This window comes from Octopus sinensis, linkage group LG23 (genome assembly GCF_006345805.1).
Source record: "Octopus sinensis linkage group LG23, ASM634580v1, whole genome shotgun sequence".
Taxonomy (NCBI): Eukaryota; Metazoa; Mollusca; class Cephalopoda; order Octopoda; family Octopodidae; genus Octopus; species Octopus sinensis.
This window is the reverse complement of record NC_043019.1, coordinates 31,494,640-31,516,284: the sequence shown is the minus strand read 5'-3', so window position 1 is coordinate 31,516,284 and position 21,645 is coordinate 31,494,640. Positions and strand designations below refer to the sequence as shown.

Sequence of the window (21,645 nt, the reverse complement as noted above, 5' to 3'; positions counted from 1 at the left end):
CATCACCTTTTAATGTCTGTTTGACAGAAGCTGGCAGAGGCCAGGAACCATGCCAGGCTCCATTGTCTATTTTATCATGGGTTTTACAGCTTGATACCCTTCCTAATGTCAACTGCTTTACAGAGTGTTTCAGTGCTTTTTACATGGTACCAGCACCAGTGAATTTTATGTTGTAATAACATTGACAGGGTCACCAAATATATATATATATGTGCATGTGTTTGTGTGTGTGTGTGTGTATATACACATGTATATGTATATGTGTGTATGAGTAAGTGTGTGTTTGTGTCTCCTTCACTTCACATTGCATGATAGTTGTAAACGAATGGCACTGTCATACAAGCAGTGTCATTGATTTCCAGTATTCTGTGAGAGCATGTCTAATCTATTGGTCTATTGGTAGCTATTTCATCGACACCCAAAAGATGAAAAGCAAAGTGGCAAAGTTGATGTCAGCAAAATTTGTACTCAGAATGTAGAGACGGACAAAATGCAACTAAGCATTTTGTTTGGCATGCCATCGATTCTGCCAACTCAAATATTAATAACTTTAATAATATTTCTAATAATAAAAATAACTATTGCAATTATAATGGCAATAATAATATAAAAAAGAACAAGAATTAAAATGTAAAACAGAAACAAGATTTATTCTGGTATTAATTCAAACACTAATTCACTCGACTTAAAACATAAGCTTAAATAGTTTTAATAATCTTCTTTGTAATTGTAGAGTAGCATAAAATTACCCATTAAAAGAATATTGTCAGCATAAAAATATAGTCTATAAATATAATATTAAAACTCATATTTTAGTGTCTCTAAATTTTATATTGGATTTACTGTAAATTTTTGAAAAAATATATGTGATTTGCACTGTCATCACATTTTTAATAGAGAACTTTAAAAATTCAACTTCTCTTGCTAAATACGTTCTTAATTTGAAATAGGAGTGCATAAAATATAGCTTGGAATATTCTATTCTAAATGCACAAGGTAATACCAGGGAGAGTAATAGGATTGTCATTTATGTACATCAGAAGCACTGGAAATTATAAAAGCTGATCCAAGTTCTCTGCTCAAAATGAAGCATGAGATTATAATTCTAATTATTATTATTATTATTATTATTATTATTATTATTATTATTATTATTATTATTATTAATATATTATTATTCTTTTTATTATTATTATTATTATTATTATTATTATTATTATTATTAACTACCACCAACATTTATTTGCAGTTATCTTTTCTAATTATCATAAAGGAAGGCATAGAAATTGTTTTACTATTCACAAACTGAAAGATAATAACACAAGCAAGAATAATAATAAGATGAAGAAATTTGAAAAGGAAAAGTATATAGGAACAGATTAACTTGCTTACATGATTTCATAATGTTATGTTTTCCCTATATAGCTAATTATTTCTCATTTTAACTTATGTAATCTTTCACTCTAATTTATTTCATCTGTTTCATCTTAAATGTCATACTTTATTTTCTTTTCTTCATTAATATTTTTAATATCATTATTAATTGCATTGAAAATACATTCATTTTAATATCTTCCTGCGTATCTACATATGTGAGTGTAAATATGCATACATTCATGTATATGTTGTCTATGCATATGGATGTGTTATATATATATATATATATATATATATATATATATATATGCATGCTTATTGTGTATACAATGTGCGTGTATATGAACACCTTTGTGCACAGAAAGGCATATATATGTTCTTATGTATGTGTGTATATGTATGTATATACTTAAATATGTGTGTATATGCATTTAAGTGTATTGATTTGTATATGTATATAATATATATATGTGTGTGCGTAGATATATATATGTATGTATATTATATATATATAATATAATTTAATGATATGATATATATATACAAATACATACATAGGTATGTATATATATATATTTGTGTATAAATATATATATATAAATACACAAACACACATTAAATCATTATATCATACATATATGTATATTAGTTTATATCATATATATATATATATATATATATATATATATATCTATATATATATATAATGTTTGTATGTATGAATGTATATATATATGTGTGTGTGTATGTATATGCATATGTGTATTTGAATATGTTCATACTGATATGCATGTGTGAACATACACACATGTGTGTGCCTGTATCTTTCTTTATGTTTGTTTTTCTTTCTATATTCAGTAAGTATATATTCCTGTGCCAACTTGGGTTCATTTTCTATCCATCCATCCATCTCCATACATCTCCATCGATATCTAAGCATTCATATATACGTAAGACATAAGCTCCACCACCCCACCCCCACCACTCCGAACCTCCTCATTTGCCATCTTTGCATCTCATTTGAATTATCTTGTATCTTCTTTTACTTTGCAATGTCCTTTTGTGCTAACCTTTGTCTCTTCTCTGCTCCTCTTCTGCCATACAACACTAAATAATGTTTTGTTTTCTGAAATTTAATCCATTTTGAACATCATGGCTGTTTATCCCACCTCTCTCTCTCTCTTTCTTTTTCTCAGTGTCTCCCTCTCTCTCCTTTCAGTATCTCTCCCTCTCACTTTCTCCTTCTCAGTCTTTCTCTCTTACCCTCCCTCTCTTTCTCAGTTTCTCTCTCTCACTCTCTCTCTTTCCCAGTCTCTCTCTGTTACTTTCTCTCTAAGTCTCTCTCTCTTTTCCTCAGTCTCTCCCTCTCTCTTTCTCTTCTCAGTCTCGATCTGTTTCACTCTCTCTCTTTCCTCAGTTTCTCTCTGTCTCTCTTTCTTAGTTTCTCTTTTTCCTCTTCAACTGTATCTGTACCTTTCCTGTCTTTCCATTTCAATTCAGAACGTGTGTGTGTGTGTGTGTGTGGTGTGTGTGTGTGTGTGTGTGTGTGTATGCATGTATGTATGTATGTATGTATGTATGTATGTATGCATGCATGCATGCATGCATGCATGCATGCATGTATGTATGTATGTATGTATGTATGTATGTATGTATGTATGTAGTATGTATGCATGCATGCATGCATGCATGCATGCATGCATGTATGTATGTATGTATGTATGTATGTATGTATGTATGTATGTATGTATGTATGTATGTGTGTCATTATTCTGTTTTATTTCAAGATTTCTTGCCAGTAAAGAATGAGACCATTTCTGACCTAGTTCCAAGACTCCTTCATTGGCATTTCAATAACATCAACATGGTATTTTTGTATCTATGTATGTATATGTGTAGATTTGTATATTTTGGTTAATGTATGTATTCTCATGCATATAGTTGCATGTCTAGATATGCTCATATATACTTAAATGATAAACATCTGGGAAGTTTAACAGATCTTTACAGTTCCAGTGTTGGATTGGATCTGTAGTCATTGAATCAGCTTTCTCCTTTCTGGTTTTGAGAAGCCTAATTTCTCAAGGCTGGTATTTAGGCAGCGTGTATGTGTGTGCGTGTGTGTGTGTGTATATGTGTGTGTGTGTGTGTGCATGGATGTATGAATGTGTGTATGTATATATGTATGTATGGCAGGATTCATGCATGTATGTTTCTTTGAGGTTTATTTTAATTGCTTTTTTACTGCCTTTGTAGAATCCAAGCCAGTCACTAACAAAGTGGCAAATCTCTTTTGCATAAATCGAGTCAGCTCTTGGAGTTTGCGGTTACCAGAATTGGTCAATGCATGCACACATATGTGCACATTGTATATATGTGTGTGTCCATGTAGATAAACTTACAACCATGGCTGTGTATGTCACAATACAACACATGCATATATACCCTCTTATTGTTTACTTACTATTTCTGTTTGTGTATGTATATGCATTCCATATGTAAATGTGATTGTGTGCATGTTCACCCAGGACACTAGCGTAGCTGGAGAGGGCAGAAGTTTTTTGAGGGCAGCACCACTTTTGGGTCTGCTGTAGGCTATATGTATTTTTTTGCAGGACCTAGAGGTGGAAAACTGAAGGGCCGATCTGGGTAGCACACACTCTAGCTACGCTAGTGACCCAAGAACCTTAAATGGAGATTTCCTAAAATTTTCAACAAAGTTTCATTGTACCACATTAGTGGAACTCTAAGTAATGTTGCTTGCTTTAGCAGTTAGAGTATTCTGCTCACAACTGTAAAGTGATAAGTTCAATTTCCAGCAGAGCATTATGTCCTTGAGCAAGACACTTTATTTCACATTGTTCCAGGCCACTCAGCTGGCAATAATGAGTTGTACCTGGATTTCAAAGGGCCAGCCTTGTCACATTCTGTGTCACGCTGAATCTCCCTGAGAACTATGTGGAGTGCTCAGCTATTCAAATTCATTAGCAGCTCCATTGTCACAACTGAACCACATATAGTCTGTCAAAGGCACATTAACATGTAAGTTCATTAAGAAACAACAATAATACATGTAGGAGTGGCTGTGTGGTGAGAAGTTTGCTTCTAAACCACATGGTTCTAGATTCAGTCCCACAGCATGGCATTTTGGGCAAGTGTCTTCTACTACAGCCTCAGGCCAACAAAAGCCTTTTAAGTGGGTTGGGTAGATGGAAAATGAAAAAAGCCTGTTGTATATATGTACATATATGTGTGTGTGTGTGTGTGTCTTTTTTTGTCCCTCACCACCACTTGACAACTGGTGCTGATGTGTTTATATCCCCGTAAGCTAGAGGTTGTCAGTGGAAGATGGGCAAAACTTATCTCAATTTTCAGGACCTCTAAGACTGGCAGAAGTTGTTCACAGATCAGAGGCCAGGTTCGAATGCTCTCTTGAGGAAATCCAGATGTTAGATGGTTATGTTAAATTAGGCACTGGCACCCTTCACTCAAGTACCCTTTACACCAGCATCTTTCACACTGGCACCCTTCAGATTAGCAACCTTCACACATGTACCTTCACACCGGCACCCTTCACCTCTGAACTCTTCACACCCACACTCTTCACACCCACACCCTTCACCCAGGTACCCCTTCACACCAGCGCCCTTCACACTGGTACCCTTCACCCTAGCAGCCTTCAGACTGGCACCTTTCAGATTAGCAACCTTCACACATGCACCTTCACATCGGCACCCTTCACACCAGCAACCTTCATACCAGCACCCTTCACTTCTGAGCACTTCACACCCACACCCTTCACACCAGCACCTTTCACACAGACATCCTTCACATCAGCACCCTTCTTCACCTATCAAGATGAAGAGGCTTAATCACTGGCTACAGATTAACTGCTTGGATACGAGTTAAAGCTGCCACTAATACTTTGTAGACCTGAGAATAAACAATGACAGAAAATTTGATATGGATAAATGCAGGAAATATACATACCTCATCAAAATTGGCTGTTTCTGATGCATTTTCAATAACTCTGGAATAATGGCAGACACCTGTAAGACAAAGAAAACAATTATAAATCACATGAATTGACAAAGTTTCTGGAAGGTACTAACTTTTCACACACACACACACAACCCATATCTGTTATTAGTGATGGAAGAAGTATTAGTTCAGAACAGTATTCTGTATATCTTACTTAATGTAGATATATTGTATGAAAGCCACAACACTGTGGTATTAATCATAAAAAAGTATTTCCTATTGGAAGTAAAGACAGTAGTAGACTAAAAAAAAAACAGATGTGAAAGGCAAAAAATATTGATATTTTCATAGTGGTTACAGTTGTTTCATAATTTACTCCAGTTTACATCATTAATTTGATGCTTATATATATATATATATATATATATATATAGTTAATCCAAACCTGAAAACACAAAGAGAAAACACAACAACGCGAAGACATGGAACAGGTATAGTGTTATTGGATGCTCAGGAAAGGAAAGAAAGAAGGAGGATTTTAACGTTTCGAGCAGAGCTCTTCATCAGAAACATAGGAAAAGGAAAAATCCAACGAAGGGAAGACAGAAGAAAATAAATCGCCAACGATACACATGTGGTTACATAAATAAATATATATATATATATGAATATATATATATATATATATCTTTTTACTCTTTTACTTGTTTCAGTCATTTGACTGCGGCCATGCTGGAGCACCACCTTTAGTCGAGCAACTCAACCCCGGGACTTATTCTTTGTAAGCCCAGTACTTATTCTATCGGTCTCTTTTGCCGAACCGCTAAGTGACATATAATGCTATTATGTAAAAGTGTCACAAGTCCAAAATGTTGCTTTTTCAGAAAACGAAAAATTAGTATCGCCATTCCATAATAAAACTGTTGTACTACACTTCGATAATTTTTGATATCTTGGCACCTGAAGCAGCTGGAGATACGATAATTTGACCAAAAGAACCAGCTATTGCAAGCAAAAATAAATATTGAAAAAACGCATTTGGCCAAATTTAGACATACGGCAGTTTAACATAATAGCAACGATGGTGCACAAAGTAAAATTCATTTATTTTATAAGTGATACAGAGAGGATACAATTAGTAAAGGTTGTAAAAAATATCTATAAAAGTAACTTTTAAGCAGTTCAAAAGGTCCATCCTGCCATCTTGTCTGCCCAATATTCTTGAGGAGGTCATTGCTGTAGAGTCCTAAGGCATCTTCTTCATAGAGTCCTATCAGAAGTAACCGCTATTAGACTTTCCTTGAATATGATACTTATCTAGGTACTAATACAGGGTGTTGGGAATAGCTTTCAACTAGTAATAACTATACCTGAGATTAACCTACTTGACCATGGTACTGTCTCTATACAGAGCTGCCCAAAAGGTAAGCATTAGTTTCAAAAGAAACTAATCAACAATTGGTATTAGTTCTAGACCCACGATAAAAAAAAAATTACTGTTAAGACATTCCAGGACACCATCTCAAGTTATCTTCAGTAAGTGCTTTTGAACTTGAACTCCTTCCTTGCCCTCACTTTACCCACCAACCAGCAACCTGCAGATTTTTCTAGCTCAGACATTTCTAACCCCTTTTCATTTCATTGACTGACTTGGCAACTTTCTGAAAGTAAAAAGACGCCTACTCAAGGTGCAGCCCAGTGAAACTGAACCAGGAACCTTGTGGCTTGAAAACAAACTTCTTACCACACAACCATGTCTACACCTAAAAGTATGGATCGTTTCATAAATTTGCATGCCATTCTTGAGTGGGATCCATGCTAACCTTCTCCGTATGATTTCAACTTTAGAATATGTACAGCTGAAGCTAATACAAAAATTATCTGTCAGAAGTGTCTGTCTATTTTTACTAACATAAAAACAAGAACTTATGCACAGATAGTATTACCATTCCATTTATTAATTCTTTTACTGCAGAAAGCAGATTATATCCACTCAAAATTTCATTACCCTTAATTGCAGAAAGTAGTTTTATAAACTAATCTATCTTTTATTGAGGAATATCATGTTTGAAACTATTTTTCATTGAGATATGTCAAGTTTATTGAAGTAACATGACTCGCAGAAAATATCAATTCTACTTTTTGGCAGATATTTAACATCATTACTGGAATGACCACGATATCTAGTTTCACAGTTTAAGGGTCAAGAAACCTCATCAAACCTGTAATCAAACACAATCCAAACATGACTGTCCTACTTTTTTTTCTAGGCACACTGAATTCAGAACCACATTATCCAAGGTCTCCTACTTTTATTTCAACCCTTTTATTACAGAAATCAGATGTATCCATTCAAAATTTCATTATCCTTAACTGCAGAAGACAATTTTTATATATCAATCTATCTTTTGTCGAGGAATGTCATGTCTGGAACTATTTTCATTTAAGATAGGTCAAGATTATTGAGGCCATGTAACTTGCAGGAAATAGCAATTCAATTTTTTAGCAGATATTTAACATCATTACTGAAATAATCATGAAATTTAATTTCACAGTTAAAGAGTTAAAAGATTACAGTCCACCTAATTAAAGAATTTTCCAACAGAACAGAAAGAAGTGATTGTTGTTGTTGTTGTTAGTGGCTGAGGTAGTTAACAACTTCAGTGTGTGTTCACCAGTTTATATAGCTGAGATAGTTAACAGTATCTCTGTCTGTGTTCATCACTGAAATGGATGAGTTAGTTGATGACATCAGTGTTTCTTCATGAGCCAGTCAAAGTGCAAGATTCTGTACAGTTGTTTTACCTGCTAGAAATAACAGCCAAATCCCCCTTCAAAATCACACACAACTCTCTTTAAAACAAAAAGAAACAGTGTGTTCAGTAATTAAGTTTTTGCTGTTCAAAATTCTTTACTACTCTAAGCACAAGGCAGGGGTGGGGCAGTCGATTAAATTGACTCTGGTATGCAACTGGTACTTAATTTATCGATGCTGAAAGAATGAAAGGCAAAGTCGACCTTGTCGGAATTTGAACTCAGAACATAAAGACAGACGAAATAGAGCTAAGCATTTCACCCAGCGCGCTAACATTTCTGCCAGCTCACCACCATTTTGCTATACAAAATTGATGGGAATGGACAGCTTCAGCTCCTTTGATCATACATTTACTTAATCAGAGATGACCGGGAGCTAAACATTAACAACAGCAACACTCACTTCTTCCTATTCTGTTGAAAATAATTCTTTAATTAGGTGGTCTATAATCTTTCGAAATTAAAATTTCGTGGTTATTTCAGTAATGGAGTTAAATATCTGCTAAAAAATTGAATTGCTGACAGAGATGTTTCTAACTAGTTCAGCTATTTTACTGGTAAACACATGCTGATGTTAGCTATCTTAGCCATTTTACCTGTGAACGCATGTTAACTATTTGAACTATTTTAATTGATGAACTCACACAGATCTTGTTAACTAAGTTAACCATTTTACAGGTGATCATACACAGATGCTGTTAGCTATCTCAGCCAATCTACAGGTGAACATACACAGAGATACTGTTAACTATCTCAATCATTTTACTGGTAGGTCTGGCTGTGTGGTGAGAAGCTTGCTTCCCAACCACATGGTTCTGGGTTCAGTCTTACCGTGTGGGACATTGGGCAAGTGTCTTCTACTATAATCTTGGGCCGACCAAAGCCTTGTGAGTGGATTTGGTAGATGGAAACTGATGTATTTTTGTGCCTGTGTTTGTCCTTACTATAAGAGACCGATAGAATAAGTACTAGACTTATAAAGAATAAATGCTGGGGCTGATTTATTTGGCTAAAACCCTTTAGGGCAGTGTTCCAACATGGCCATAGTCAACTGACTGAAATGAGTAAAAAAGAATTAAAAAAAATACACACATGTTGTTAACTATCTCAGCCATTTCATTCATCTACAACCTAATCTACATACCATTCTCTCTATCTTCTTCTCATTCTGAGATAAAGGCAATACAAGGACCCAAATTGTTAAATTCTTCATTCTTTCTTTACTGCAACAGAATTTTAAAAAATTTCTTCAGTTGACAATCTCTTGCCAACACAAACCATTACAAGTTACTTTGGATCTTGAATTCTTCTGCATGAACCAAACTACAGCCCGAGGATAATGTAATTTTTCTTTATATGCATCTGCTTTTGATAGAATGCGACAAAGTATGATGATGCAGTATGGAACGTTGCGGTGCACTATATAAATGTAGTCAAGTGCCGTCCATAGCTTGGAGTGGCTCAAATAAATTTTGTACATCAAACTGAAATGCTTATTTATATCCCAAGGCTAAATCTGGTTCCAATACTTTAAAGTATCAGTCTGAATATTTCATTTGTTCTATAGAAAAAGTGTTTTCTTCTCGTATCACACAAATACAGGAAATTGCCTGGCAATGGTTGCTACTGTTATTTACTATGGTATGGTATGATACCTACTGAGATGGAAGCAATGCTGTGTTACTCTCTAAAAATCTCTTTTGGAATTACAGCCGTTCCATATACATGGTATTTACTCTGAGACAATGATGGAATGGAATTTTTATGCTAACACTTGTTTTGCTAGAAATAGCACTCAAATTTCCATCAGTTCCCATCTAACTGTCTTAGAAAAATATAGTCCATGATAGAGCCATCATTGTCATTTTAATGTTAATTTTTCCATGACCACATGGGTTAAATGGAATGTCTCAAGGTAGATTTTCTATGGCTGGATGTTCTTCTTGTTGCCAACCTTCACCTGTTTCCAAGGAAGTTAACATTTTCCCAAGATCAGTTGTATTTTCACATAAAGGATACCACCTGCATCACAATGACACTTACAACTATCCAGTAATATCACACACACACACACACGCAAACATACACACACACACATTGAATGTCTTTTAGCATCCATCTACCAAATCCACTCACAAATATGTGCTCAGCTTGGGGTTATACAAGGTTCTATACAGTGGGACTGAACCCAAAACCATGTGGTTGGGAAGTAAGCTTCTTAACCACACAGCCACGCTTGTGTCTATGTCTGAGGTATAAAGGTAGGTTTGTAACATTTGAAATGAGTTGGTCACTTTTGCCAAACTGCTAAGTTATGGGGATGTAAACACACCAACATCAGTTTCTAAGTGATGGTGGACAAAAACATAAACATACACACAGAAATATATTCATATATAAATACAATGGGCTTCTTTCAGTTTCTATCCACCAGATCCATTCACAAGGCTTTGGTCAGCTCAAGGCTATAGTAAAAGACACTTGCCCAAAGCGCCACACAGTGGGATGGAACCTAGAACCATGTGGAAAGTAAGCAAGCTTCTTACTACACAGCCACACATATATATATACACACACACACATATATATGTATATATATATAAATATACACACACACATACACACACACACACACACACACACACACACACACACACACACACACACACACACACACACACATATATATATATATACACTCACATACATATATGCATACATATATACATTCATACATATACATATTCAGATATATACATATTTATATTCATGTAGATATGTATATATACTTTTCCACTTTAGGCACAAGGCCCGGAAGTCTGGGAGAGGGGGGGCCAGTCGATTAGATCGACCCCAGTATGCAACTGGTACTTAATTTATTGACCCCCACAAAAGGATGAAAAGCAAAGACGACCTCAGCGTAATTTGAACTCAGAACATAGATATATATGTATATATATACACACACACACACACATATATGTATATGTGTATCGTTGTGTGTGTGTGTGTGTGTCTATCAGTAGAAGTAGCTACTTATATTCTTGGCTATAATATCTATTTTTTCCATACAGACCTTTATTTAACAGCTATTAAGTTCGTGTAAGTATAAAAACAAACATAAAGCACAATAAAATTTTTTTTTTTCCATCATTTTATATTAAAATAAGAATATAAAGAAAGTGTTATAAATGAGAGGTTTTTAACCATTTCAGTCAACTCATTTCATACCATTACAGCCAAATAAATGGCGTACTGACATATTGTGGTGGTAACAATAAGCAGATACATGAATAACCACTCTGAGTTCCCAATTATATTCATGTATCTATTAACAAGAGATATATATCTCATGTGCTTCAGAATTATAATCCTGGCAAATACAAGGAGAAAGGAAAACTCTTGGAACTAAAGATTCATAGCCAAGTTGTGTATTAATAGCATTAAATTCTGTAAACTTTTAAAGTGGACATTCTAATAAAAGGAAATTATAGCAGAGGTATCTGCGAGCTATTTCTTTGCCAATATTCACCAAATAATAATAGGATGAATTATGGGGCGGACTGTCAATTGGTGCATTCTAAGTTTGGACACAATATGGTGAAACACCAGAGATATTTCTTAACAACAAATATTAATACAAACATACGAATGCACATATACATACATACATACATACATACATACATACATACATACATACATACATATAAACATATATACATACATACATACATACATACACACCCATACATACATATACATACATACATACATACATACATACATACATATACATACATAAATATGTATACATACATACATATATCATAATAGCTAGAAAAGAATACATTTGTTTCTTTTTTTATTTCATAGTCAAGCTCAAAACTTTCAGAACACTCATCATGCACACACACGCATGTGTGTGTGCATGATGAGTGTCTGTGTGTATGTGTGTGTGTGTGTGTGTGTGTGTGTGTAAATATATATTCTTTTTTATGTGCCACCAGGAATCGAACTCACAACTTTAAGTCCATGAGCCAAATACCCTAACTGATAAGCCATGCATCTTGACATATATTTGTGTGTGTGTGTGTGTGTGCATGTATGTGCTCATGTGTATAGAAATAACATTGTCTCAATACAAATTTCTCAAATTCTGAGGCAGTGTTGCAAATGTATTATTTACCCTGCTAGAATCCTGGTTAACACTCTGGTTTTTAGAGTGTTAACCAAAGTAGACTCTCTTATTCTGCTGTAGTCTGTATACTTTCTATATCAACACTTGTCAATTTCTTCCAGCCTGATTTAACAGTATTATTCTCAAAAACATTCCCCCTGAGTGCAAGATCATGGGTTTGGTTCTGAGACCAGGTAGCACCGAGTTCTTGATCAAAAACACTCCATCTCATATTGCTCTGCAACCACTTCAACCACAAATGCACAACACACCATCCACCTCCCCAGCTAATGTTGATTTAATGGAGGGAACAAGCTTAAGTACAGCACAGACATTCGATCTTTATAAAGAAATCACCAGTGCAGGTTGTTTGGCAAGAAATTTCAGAATGGTCATTCTCAGACTTTCAAGACTACCGTCAAATATGTATGTTGTATATGTGTACAAATGTATGTGTTTATGTTATGTATGTGTGCATGCAGAAGAAGGAATAGAGAGAAAAAGTGGGACAGAGACGGAAAGAGAGAGAGTTGGTCAAAAACCTGACAGTTGGTTGTTATGTATATATGTGTATATCAGTGTGCAGGTGTGTATGCATAATTATATATACATGTGTGTGTGTTGTGCATACATGTAAGTATGTATGTGTGTATACTATTAGGTGCGGCTAGCTAAAAAGTTAGGAATGGTTAGCAATTATGGCTTCAGTGGTTGTATGATGAATAGAAGGGTTTCAGAAGATATTAATACACTGATCGATAAGTTAATACTTAAAGCCAGAGGAAGTTAAGTAGTTTAAGCATAAGAGAGAAGAACAGATGCATTCCTAAATTGTCTTGGATTCTGAAATTGCACAAACTACCATATACAAGGAAATTTATAGCTGGTACAAGACATAGTAAAAAGAGACAGGTTACAGACTTAATAAATGCTGCATTGAATGGTTGTTCAAAAGTTTGTAGGTGCTGGTGTGGCTATGAGGTAAGAAGTTTGCTTCTGAACCATGTGGCTCTGGGTTCAGTCCCACTGTGTGGTACTTTAGGCAAGTGTCTTCTACCGCAGCTCTGGGCCAAACAAAGTTTTGTAACAGGATCTGGTGGACAGAAACTGCAAGAAGCCCACTACAAACATGTATGCCTATATACGGGTATATATATATAGGTAGATAGATAGATAAATAGATAGATAGATAGATAGATAGATAGATAGATAGATAGATAGATAGATAGATAGATAGATAGACAGACAGACAGATATATATGTAGGTAGACAGACAGAGGTAGGTAGGTAGATTGATAAATAGACTGATAGATAGATTGCAATGAGTGGTGAGTACCGGTATATAGCGGAATGGCAGGATAGCAATGATGCAATTGGTACAGGCAGAACAGGGGAGAGAGATGACAAACTGGCATTGGGCCGAAGGAGCAGTTTTGGGGTGAGACAAGCATAGGGCATGAAGAGATGTTGTAAATTTAGCCTAGTGTTTAGAAGCAAACAGAAGTGGCTATAATGAATAAATAAGGAATTATTTAGAGACCTTGTCAGGTCAGGAATCCCATCACAGACTGATGTGACCTTGTACTGACACCATGTAAACCAGTACTACCTGTTCAATGGTCAAGCGGTCAGTGACTAAACCAGCTCCCCCACTTGAGTAGTTTGTAACTCTTGTGATGCGAGTATCTGGACAGCCAGCAAACTAAAACAAAAAGACCCCTCAAAGGATGGATGAGTTCTTGTTGGACTAATGGTCATCTAGTTGGAGAAGGCAATGGCAAACCTCCTCAATATCTCTGTCAAGAAAATACTATGAGAAAGTCAGAATGACGTAACGCTATGAGAGAACTCAATGAGAGAACTTGTGCTTAATCAAAACTTTCACTGTAGTGGCTTTCAATACACTCTCTTTTACTTGTTTCAGTCATTAGACTGTGGCCATGCTGGAGCATCACCTTTAGTCGAGCAAATCGACCCCAGGACTTATTCTTTGTAAGCCTAGTACTTATTCTATTGGTCTTTTTTGCCGAACCACTAAGTTACGGGGACATAAACACACCAGCATCGGTTGTCAAGCAATGTTGAGGGAACAAATACAGACACACAAACACACACACACATATATATATACATATATAAGATGGGCTTCTTTCAGTTTCTGTCTACCAAATTCACTCACAAGGCTTTGGTCGGCCCAAGGCTATAGTAGAAGACACTTGCCCAAGGTGCCATGCAGTGGGACTGAACCCGGAACCATGTGGTTGGTAAGCAAGCTACTTACCACACAGCCACTCCTGCACTTGTAAAAGCATACAACGATGATGATGATAATACAGAACAGCATTAGTCAATAATTAATGCTTATAATAAAACTAATGACTTTAAATTTAAAGTGGAAATGTCACCTTATATATTCAACTGTATTCCAGTATAGTTTAAGAAGCAGTATTTTTACCAGTCATGTAATAAAGTACAAAAGAAAAAAAATTATATATTTATAGACGAAGTGAATTATCAGCTGGAGTGAATAATTAGACAAGGGCAGAATAGTAAATTGATAATTAACTACTTTAATTGTTGCTTAGATATGCTTTAGTGGTATGATGAAGAAGTATGGTGTTATTTCAAGCTTGCAATTGAATCGTGAATTGAAGTTTGGCAGAGATGGAAAATAAATGGATTTTATGGAAAAGAATATGGAGTTGGGGGTGGAGATATAGTTTTTTTTAAATTTTTAACAATATCATTTCTCCTATATAAGTATAGTTAACCCTTTAACTGCTACAGTAAATTCCTTGGTTATTCCAGTCATGATGTTAAATATCTACCAAAAAATAGAACTGGTATTTTCTGCAAGTCACATTGCATCAATAAATTTGCCATATCTTAGAAAATAGTTTCAAACATGACATTCCTCAACAAAAGAATAAATTGGTGTATTAAACTGCTCTCTGTAGTTAAGAGTAATGGAATGTTGATTGGATATGTAGTGATGCTTCTGTGTAGGGTTCAGCGCGCATGCGCAGAATGGGACTACTTCCGGGTGGCCACCGGAAGTCTTCCCCATGCGCATGTGCGGGAAACGATCCCTAAGGCCCGCTAAACTCGATCATCCTCTCTGGCCGTTCAACCATCGTGAACAGACGTGCATTGGTAGTCTCTGATAACCACACCGACTTAGCTGCAGACAACATCGAACCACTTCAACCAACGAACAAGAAGCTGTACAACAGATTCGGCTGTCGTTTTCCCATCAGATATACATACACCATCGCAATTAATAAAAGAACTGCTGTCTTTCACCGATAACCTGACTTCGTTTGTTATATCTTACTAAATTGTATGTGACGGGATTGGATCGACACCCTTTCAGTGATACCGATACCAGATCCTGTTACAGATATATCTGATTTCCTGATTAATTGACTTAAAATAAAAGTAGGGGACATTGGATAATGTGGTTCTGGATCCAGTGTGTCTGGAAAATAAGTAGAACAGTGGTGATTGGATTGTCTTTGATCACAGGTTTGACAAGGTCCTTTAATCCATTCATTACTAAATTAAATTTCACTTTTACTCCAGTAATGATGTTGAATATCTATCAAAAATTAGAATTGTTATTTTCTGGAAGTCCCACTGCTTCAATAAACTTGACATATCTCAACACAAAAACAGTTTCAAATTTGACATTCCTCAATAAAAGACAAATTGGTATATAAGACTGCTTTCCACAGTTAAGGATGATGAAATTTTAAGTGGACATATCTGATTTCCACAGTAAGGGGATTAAAGGTACATTGGAGAAATCTTGGGGCAAGTTTCCATGTTTGTGTTTGCCTTAAAGTTTACTTGATAAATATTATAAAGACATGACTCACATTGTGAATTTTATGTTTTAATATCATTGTTGACAATTTTCTTTCTTTCTATTACAACTTTTTTCTCTCATTCTCTTTGGCTTACATGCACTCTCTCTCTTGTACGCTTTTAATTGTTTCGGTCATTTGACTGTGGCCATGCTGGAGCACTGCCTTTAGTTGAGCAAATCGACCCCAGGACTTATTCTTTGTAAGCTCAGTACTTATTCTATCGGTCTCTTTTGCCGAACCGCTAAGTTACAGGGACATAAACACACCAGCATCGGTTGTCAAGCAATGGTTGTAGGGACAAACACAGACACAGAAACACACATACACATACACACACACACACATATATATATATATATATATATATATACATATATACGACGGGCTTCTTTCAGTTTCCGTCTACCAAATCCACTCACAAGGCTTTGGTCAACCCGAGGCTATAGTAGAAGACACTTGCCCAAGGTGTCACGCAATGGGACTGAACCCAGAACCATGTGGTTGGTAAGCAAGCTGCTTACCACACAGCCACTCCACTCCTCTGTTCATCATTTACACTGCTTTTCTTCTTTTTTTCTTTCTTTTTGATATTGGTCATCCTGCTCTGTGAGTGGCTTAAGTTTCCGGTACTCTGGTATTCTGCACTTAAGAGTTTTCACAGGTCTGTGTCTTTCATTGTGGTATGGTGTATATATTTTATGTCATTCTTTCATATTTTTTGTTTTGAATTTTTTATAATCATAGTTTTATGTTTTTCAAGTTTTTTAAAATTCTTCTTAACTTTTTTTATTCTTTTTATCTTATGTGTGAGTTCTGATTGTGCATTCTAAAGTAACTTTAAAACTGCATTTTAAAGAGTTGACACCTTCTGACGGAGTGATTATTTGCTTTGGTGTCAAAACCATGAAGACATCTGATCTGACAGCTGAGGATGAATATATCCTGCTTATGTAGTGTGTGTTTTTGATTTCACCTTTTATCTCTATTCATTGTTACCATGCACTTTGATTTCTTGGTTGTACTGATGTAATTTCAACAATTCACAGAGTCCGACTGACAATATACGGACTTATTTAGAAGTTACATGAATCAATCTTGCCTTAAGACTCTGTGTCTCAGGAGACTAGTAGAGTAATCAATGAATAAACCAAGAGAAGGCAACAGGTGCCTAATGATGTATCTTTCCCAAGAAAATTCACGAATTTTCAGGCTTTTTCATTGAGGTCCATAATTACCAGTCTTGTAAAACAGGCAATGATACATGAAGAGAGAATAAGTTTAGTTTGAGTCTTTGTTGGGTCTCATTTCAATTGCAAGCAAGGCATACATACATATAAATATACATACATGCATACATACATACATACATACATACACACACACACACACGCACACACACACACATATATATATATATATATATATATACATATATACGACGGGCTTCTTTCAGTTTCCGTCTACCAAATCCACTCACAAGGCTTTGGTCAACCCGAGGCTATAGTAGAAGACACTTGCCCAAGGTGTCACGCAATGGGACTGAACCCAGAACCATGTGGTTGGTAAGCAAGCTGCTTACCACACAGCCACTCCTCTGTTCATCATTTACACTGCTTTTCTTCTTTTTTTCTTTCTTTTTGATATTGGTCATCCTGCTCTGTGAGTGGCTTAAGTTTCTGGTACTCTGGTATTCTGCACTTAAGAGTTTTCACAGGTCTGTGTCTTTCATTGTGGTATGGTGTATATATTTTATGTCATTCTTTCATATTTTTTGTTTTGAATTTTTTATAATCATAGTTTTATGTTTTTCAAGTTTTTTAAAATTCTTCTTAACTTTTTTTATTCTTTTTATCTTATGTGTGAGTTCTGATTGTGCATTCTAAAGTAACTTTAAAACTGCATTTTAAAGAGTTGACACCTTCTGACGGAGTGATTATTTGCTTTGGTGTCAAAACCATGAAGACATCTGATCTGACAGCTGAGGATGAATATATCCTGCTTATGTAGTGTGTGTTTTTGATTTCACCTTTTATCTCTATTCATTGTTACCATGCACTTTGATTTCTTGGTTGTACTGATGTAATTTCAACAATTCACAGAGTCCGACTGACAATATACGGACTTATTTAGAAGTTACATGAATCAATCTTGCCTTAAGACTCTGTGTCTCAGGAGACTAGTAGAGTAATCAATGAATAAACCAAGAGAAGGCAACAGGTGCCTAATGATGTATCTTTCCCAAGAAAATTCACGAATTTTCAGGCTTTTTCATTGAGGTCCATAATTACCAGTCTTGTAAAACAGGCAATGATACATGAAGAGAGAATAAGTTTAGTTTGAGTCTTTGTTGGGTCTCATTTCAATTGCAAGCAAGGCATACATACATATAAATATACATACATGCATACATACATACATACATACATACACACACACACACGCACACACACACACATACATACATACTTACATACATACATACAATTATGTATATTGTTGTGAATGGTTCGGCTGGTGCAGTATTTCTTGACCTACCTTGTTGGGAGTGGAGTCTGGAAGTCTGGAATAAAAAGTTATAGCCCTTTGTTTTGGGAAGAGTAATGGCCTTTGGAAGGACCTTTGGCCTTGTGCTGGTCGAGAAGGGGTCAGAGAGATGTGAGGGCTGCCCCCTTAAGTAAGCAGTTCAGTGTGTGAGAGACAGTGAAGAAGAGGAAGAAGAAAGTAGTGAGGAAGACAGATTAAGGAATCTGAGTGGGGATAGAGAGAGCATTAGAGCTAAGAGAGGGATTGAGGGCAGTGACAGAGCAAGAGGTTTTGGACAGTCGGTATTTGGAACTCAGGGCAAGCAGTCGGCGGCCTTGGAGTATTGGGACAGAGAGAGATATATACAGAGGAATAGGCGGCCGATAGAGAGGAACTACAATATGAGACATTGGCTAATGTACGGTACGTGTTGTGAATTGTAACGTGAACTGTTGTATTGATATGTGAAGAAAAAGAAGGAAAGAGTTGTGGTATTAATGTAAAAGAAATGTATAAAGACATTATATTAATGAAAAGAACAGTGCTAAAGAAATGAGACAGTGAAAAGAATCGATGTATTGAAATGTGTAAAGACATTGTGTACAGAGTTGTTAAAAAGAGAACTGTGCAATGAATATTGTATATGCCTTTAATGTGCTTTGAAACAGAACTGTGTCTCCGGACGTGTACTCTTGAAATGCTGTTGTTATTGAACTTGATGTGTTGTTACCGGACTGTTATATTGTATCTGCATGTTCAAATGCTTTAATCTGTGGTATACCTGTATGATGTATTGAGTTGTTACTTGCATGTCCTCTTTTAAATGTATCTGATATGTATTTGATGTTGTAACAATTGATTGTCATAAACTAGTTGTTAACGTAGCCAATTGCCTTGCCTCCCTGTGTCTCTCTCGATTGCCTCTGTGTCTCCTCTGTGCTGCTGCTGCTGTTGTAGTCGTCTCTCTCTCTCTCTCTCCTCTCCGAGTTTCCGTGGCGAAAACATTCGCTGCATCGAACGGGCCTGTGTGAGGGATTCCGTAACAGCCTTCGTTCGTTCGACGGAGGTTCCCCCTCGCAACAATATACATACTTACATACAATTATGTATATTCATGTATATGTGTGTACGTAGATTGTCTGAAGAGGTGTATGGGCTTTATATGCTAAGAAAAAGGAAGTAGTCAGAATTTTGAATAAGTATTTAGTTAGGGCTTTCATTTCATTTTGGAGAATCATCAGGAACATACATGTGTGTGTGTGTGTGTGTGTGTGTGTGTGTGAAGACACTCTAAGTGATACTGCTAACATATAACTCAGAGCAATTGCCATTGGCAGCTAAACCATCAACCCAAACACACCTGTTTGATGAACACTCTGCAAGATGACAAAATGAACTCAATAGAATCAATGACCATACGACAGCTGTGAATGAGAGAGACCCCTAATCTTTGTGTAGACATCATCTCTAGAAGGAAACTTCTGACATAACCTCTGTGATCTCATTTGCATCCAAGGATAGAGATAGAGGCAATTCTTCTTTTATGGGCAAACGTGTACATTGTTTTAAGAGGGGAATTGACCCTCTGCGACACTTTTCTTCATTTTACCATTTCTATTACATGTTGCTTACAGTGGTTGGCTGTAGCTGAGAAAGGTAAAACACTCAATGAACAATTACATGACAGAATGAAGGCATGTGTTAGTGTAGGTGGTCAGCTATCTGAACACCTGCTGCAAGAGGTGCCCGTTGTTGCTATGCTGGTGCAAAAGAGTGTAGGTGTGTCGCAGAATTGAAAAGTCACATTTGTGCTGCTTGTGATTAAGAGAACAATCATGTGATGGCATTGTTTAAAACCAAGTTGTAGTAATTGACGCATATAAATAAATAAATATATAATCACACATATACATAAATATATACACATATTGACATGAACATATACATACATACATACATACATACATACATATATATATATATATATATATAAAATATTATATTATGCTTGTTATAATTATTACCCTTATTATTACTCAAATTCTGCCAAGGTTGACTTTGCCTTTCATTCTTTTGGGGTTCATAAAATAAGTACCAGTTGATCTAATTGACTACCCCCCCCCCCTCATTTCAGACCTTGTACTGCAGCAAGCTGGCAAAATCGTTAACACACAGGGCAAAATGCTTAGTGGTATTTCACCCAATCCTACGTTCTGAGTTCAAATTCTGCAGAGGTCAACCTTGCCTTTCATCCTTTCAGGGTCGATAAATTAAGCACCAGTGAAATATTGAGATTGATGAAATCAACTAGTCCCCTCCTGCCAAATTTCAGACCTTGTGCCTTTAGTAGAAAGGATTAGTAATTATACCATTTGTTACATATTATTATTATTATTATTATTGTGTGAGAGAGCAGTGCAAGCCATCAAAGTGAGACCAAGGTAAAATATACAAAGCCCAGTATACCCATCATGACTACCCATCTGATGAGGGTACACCAGGTACATGCATCACAACCATATGTGTGTGACATAGTGATCTCATACCGAGATAAACAGCACACAACATTGCAGGTGGGGCCCAGTTAGAATTTTCTTCAGGTCGAGTAGTCCATCCTACTCAAAAGACATTGTTTAAGGTGGTTGAAAGAAACATCATGTCTCCAGAGGTAAATTATTTAAACCCCAAAGAATTCCTCTCAACACATGGCTATGATGCTCTCCCACTACTTCTGCTTGTGATCAGAGAAGCATATATCATCAGCCACCAAAGGACATGCTCAACTGGTTCCGGTCAAGCAACTGACAAGCAAGTCTGTGGTATTGAGCAGAATATTTGCTGTAGCCCATCTTTTATACCAAGACAAAACAATGTACATGATTACACTTCCAATCAGTTATG

At 35.9% G+C, this 21,645-nt stretch overlaps 1 protein-coding gene and 1 non-coding gene across 2 annotated transcripts in view; both read right to left on the bottom strand.

Annotated features, from left to right (window-relative positions):
• The window catches only part of LOC115223409 (otoferlin-like), a 602,516-nt gene that overhangs the window by 334,978 nt on the left and 245,893 nt on the right, over positions 1 to 21,645 (bottom strand). The window contains exon 2 of the mRNA XM_036512652.1: positions 5,368 to 5,426. Within this exon, the coding sequence (XP_036368545.1) occupies positions 5,368 to 5,426 (59 nt within the window). The remainder of the gene's footprint in view (positions 1 to 5,367; positions 5,427 to 21,645) is intronic.
• LOC115223743 lies at positions 7,124 to 7,230 on the bottom strand. The gene has a single exon (XR_003882832.1). It is a non-coding gene; the product is annotated as a U6 spliceosomal RNA (small nuclear RNA).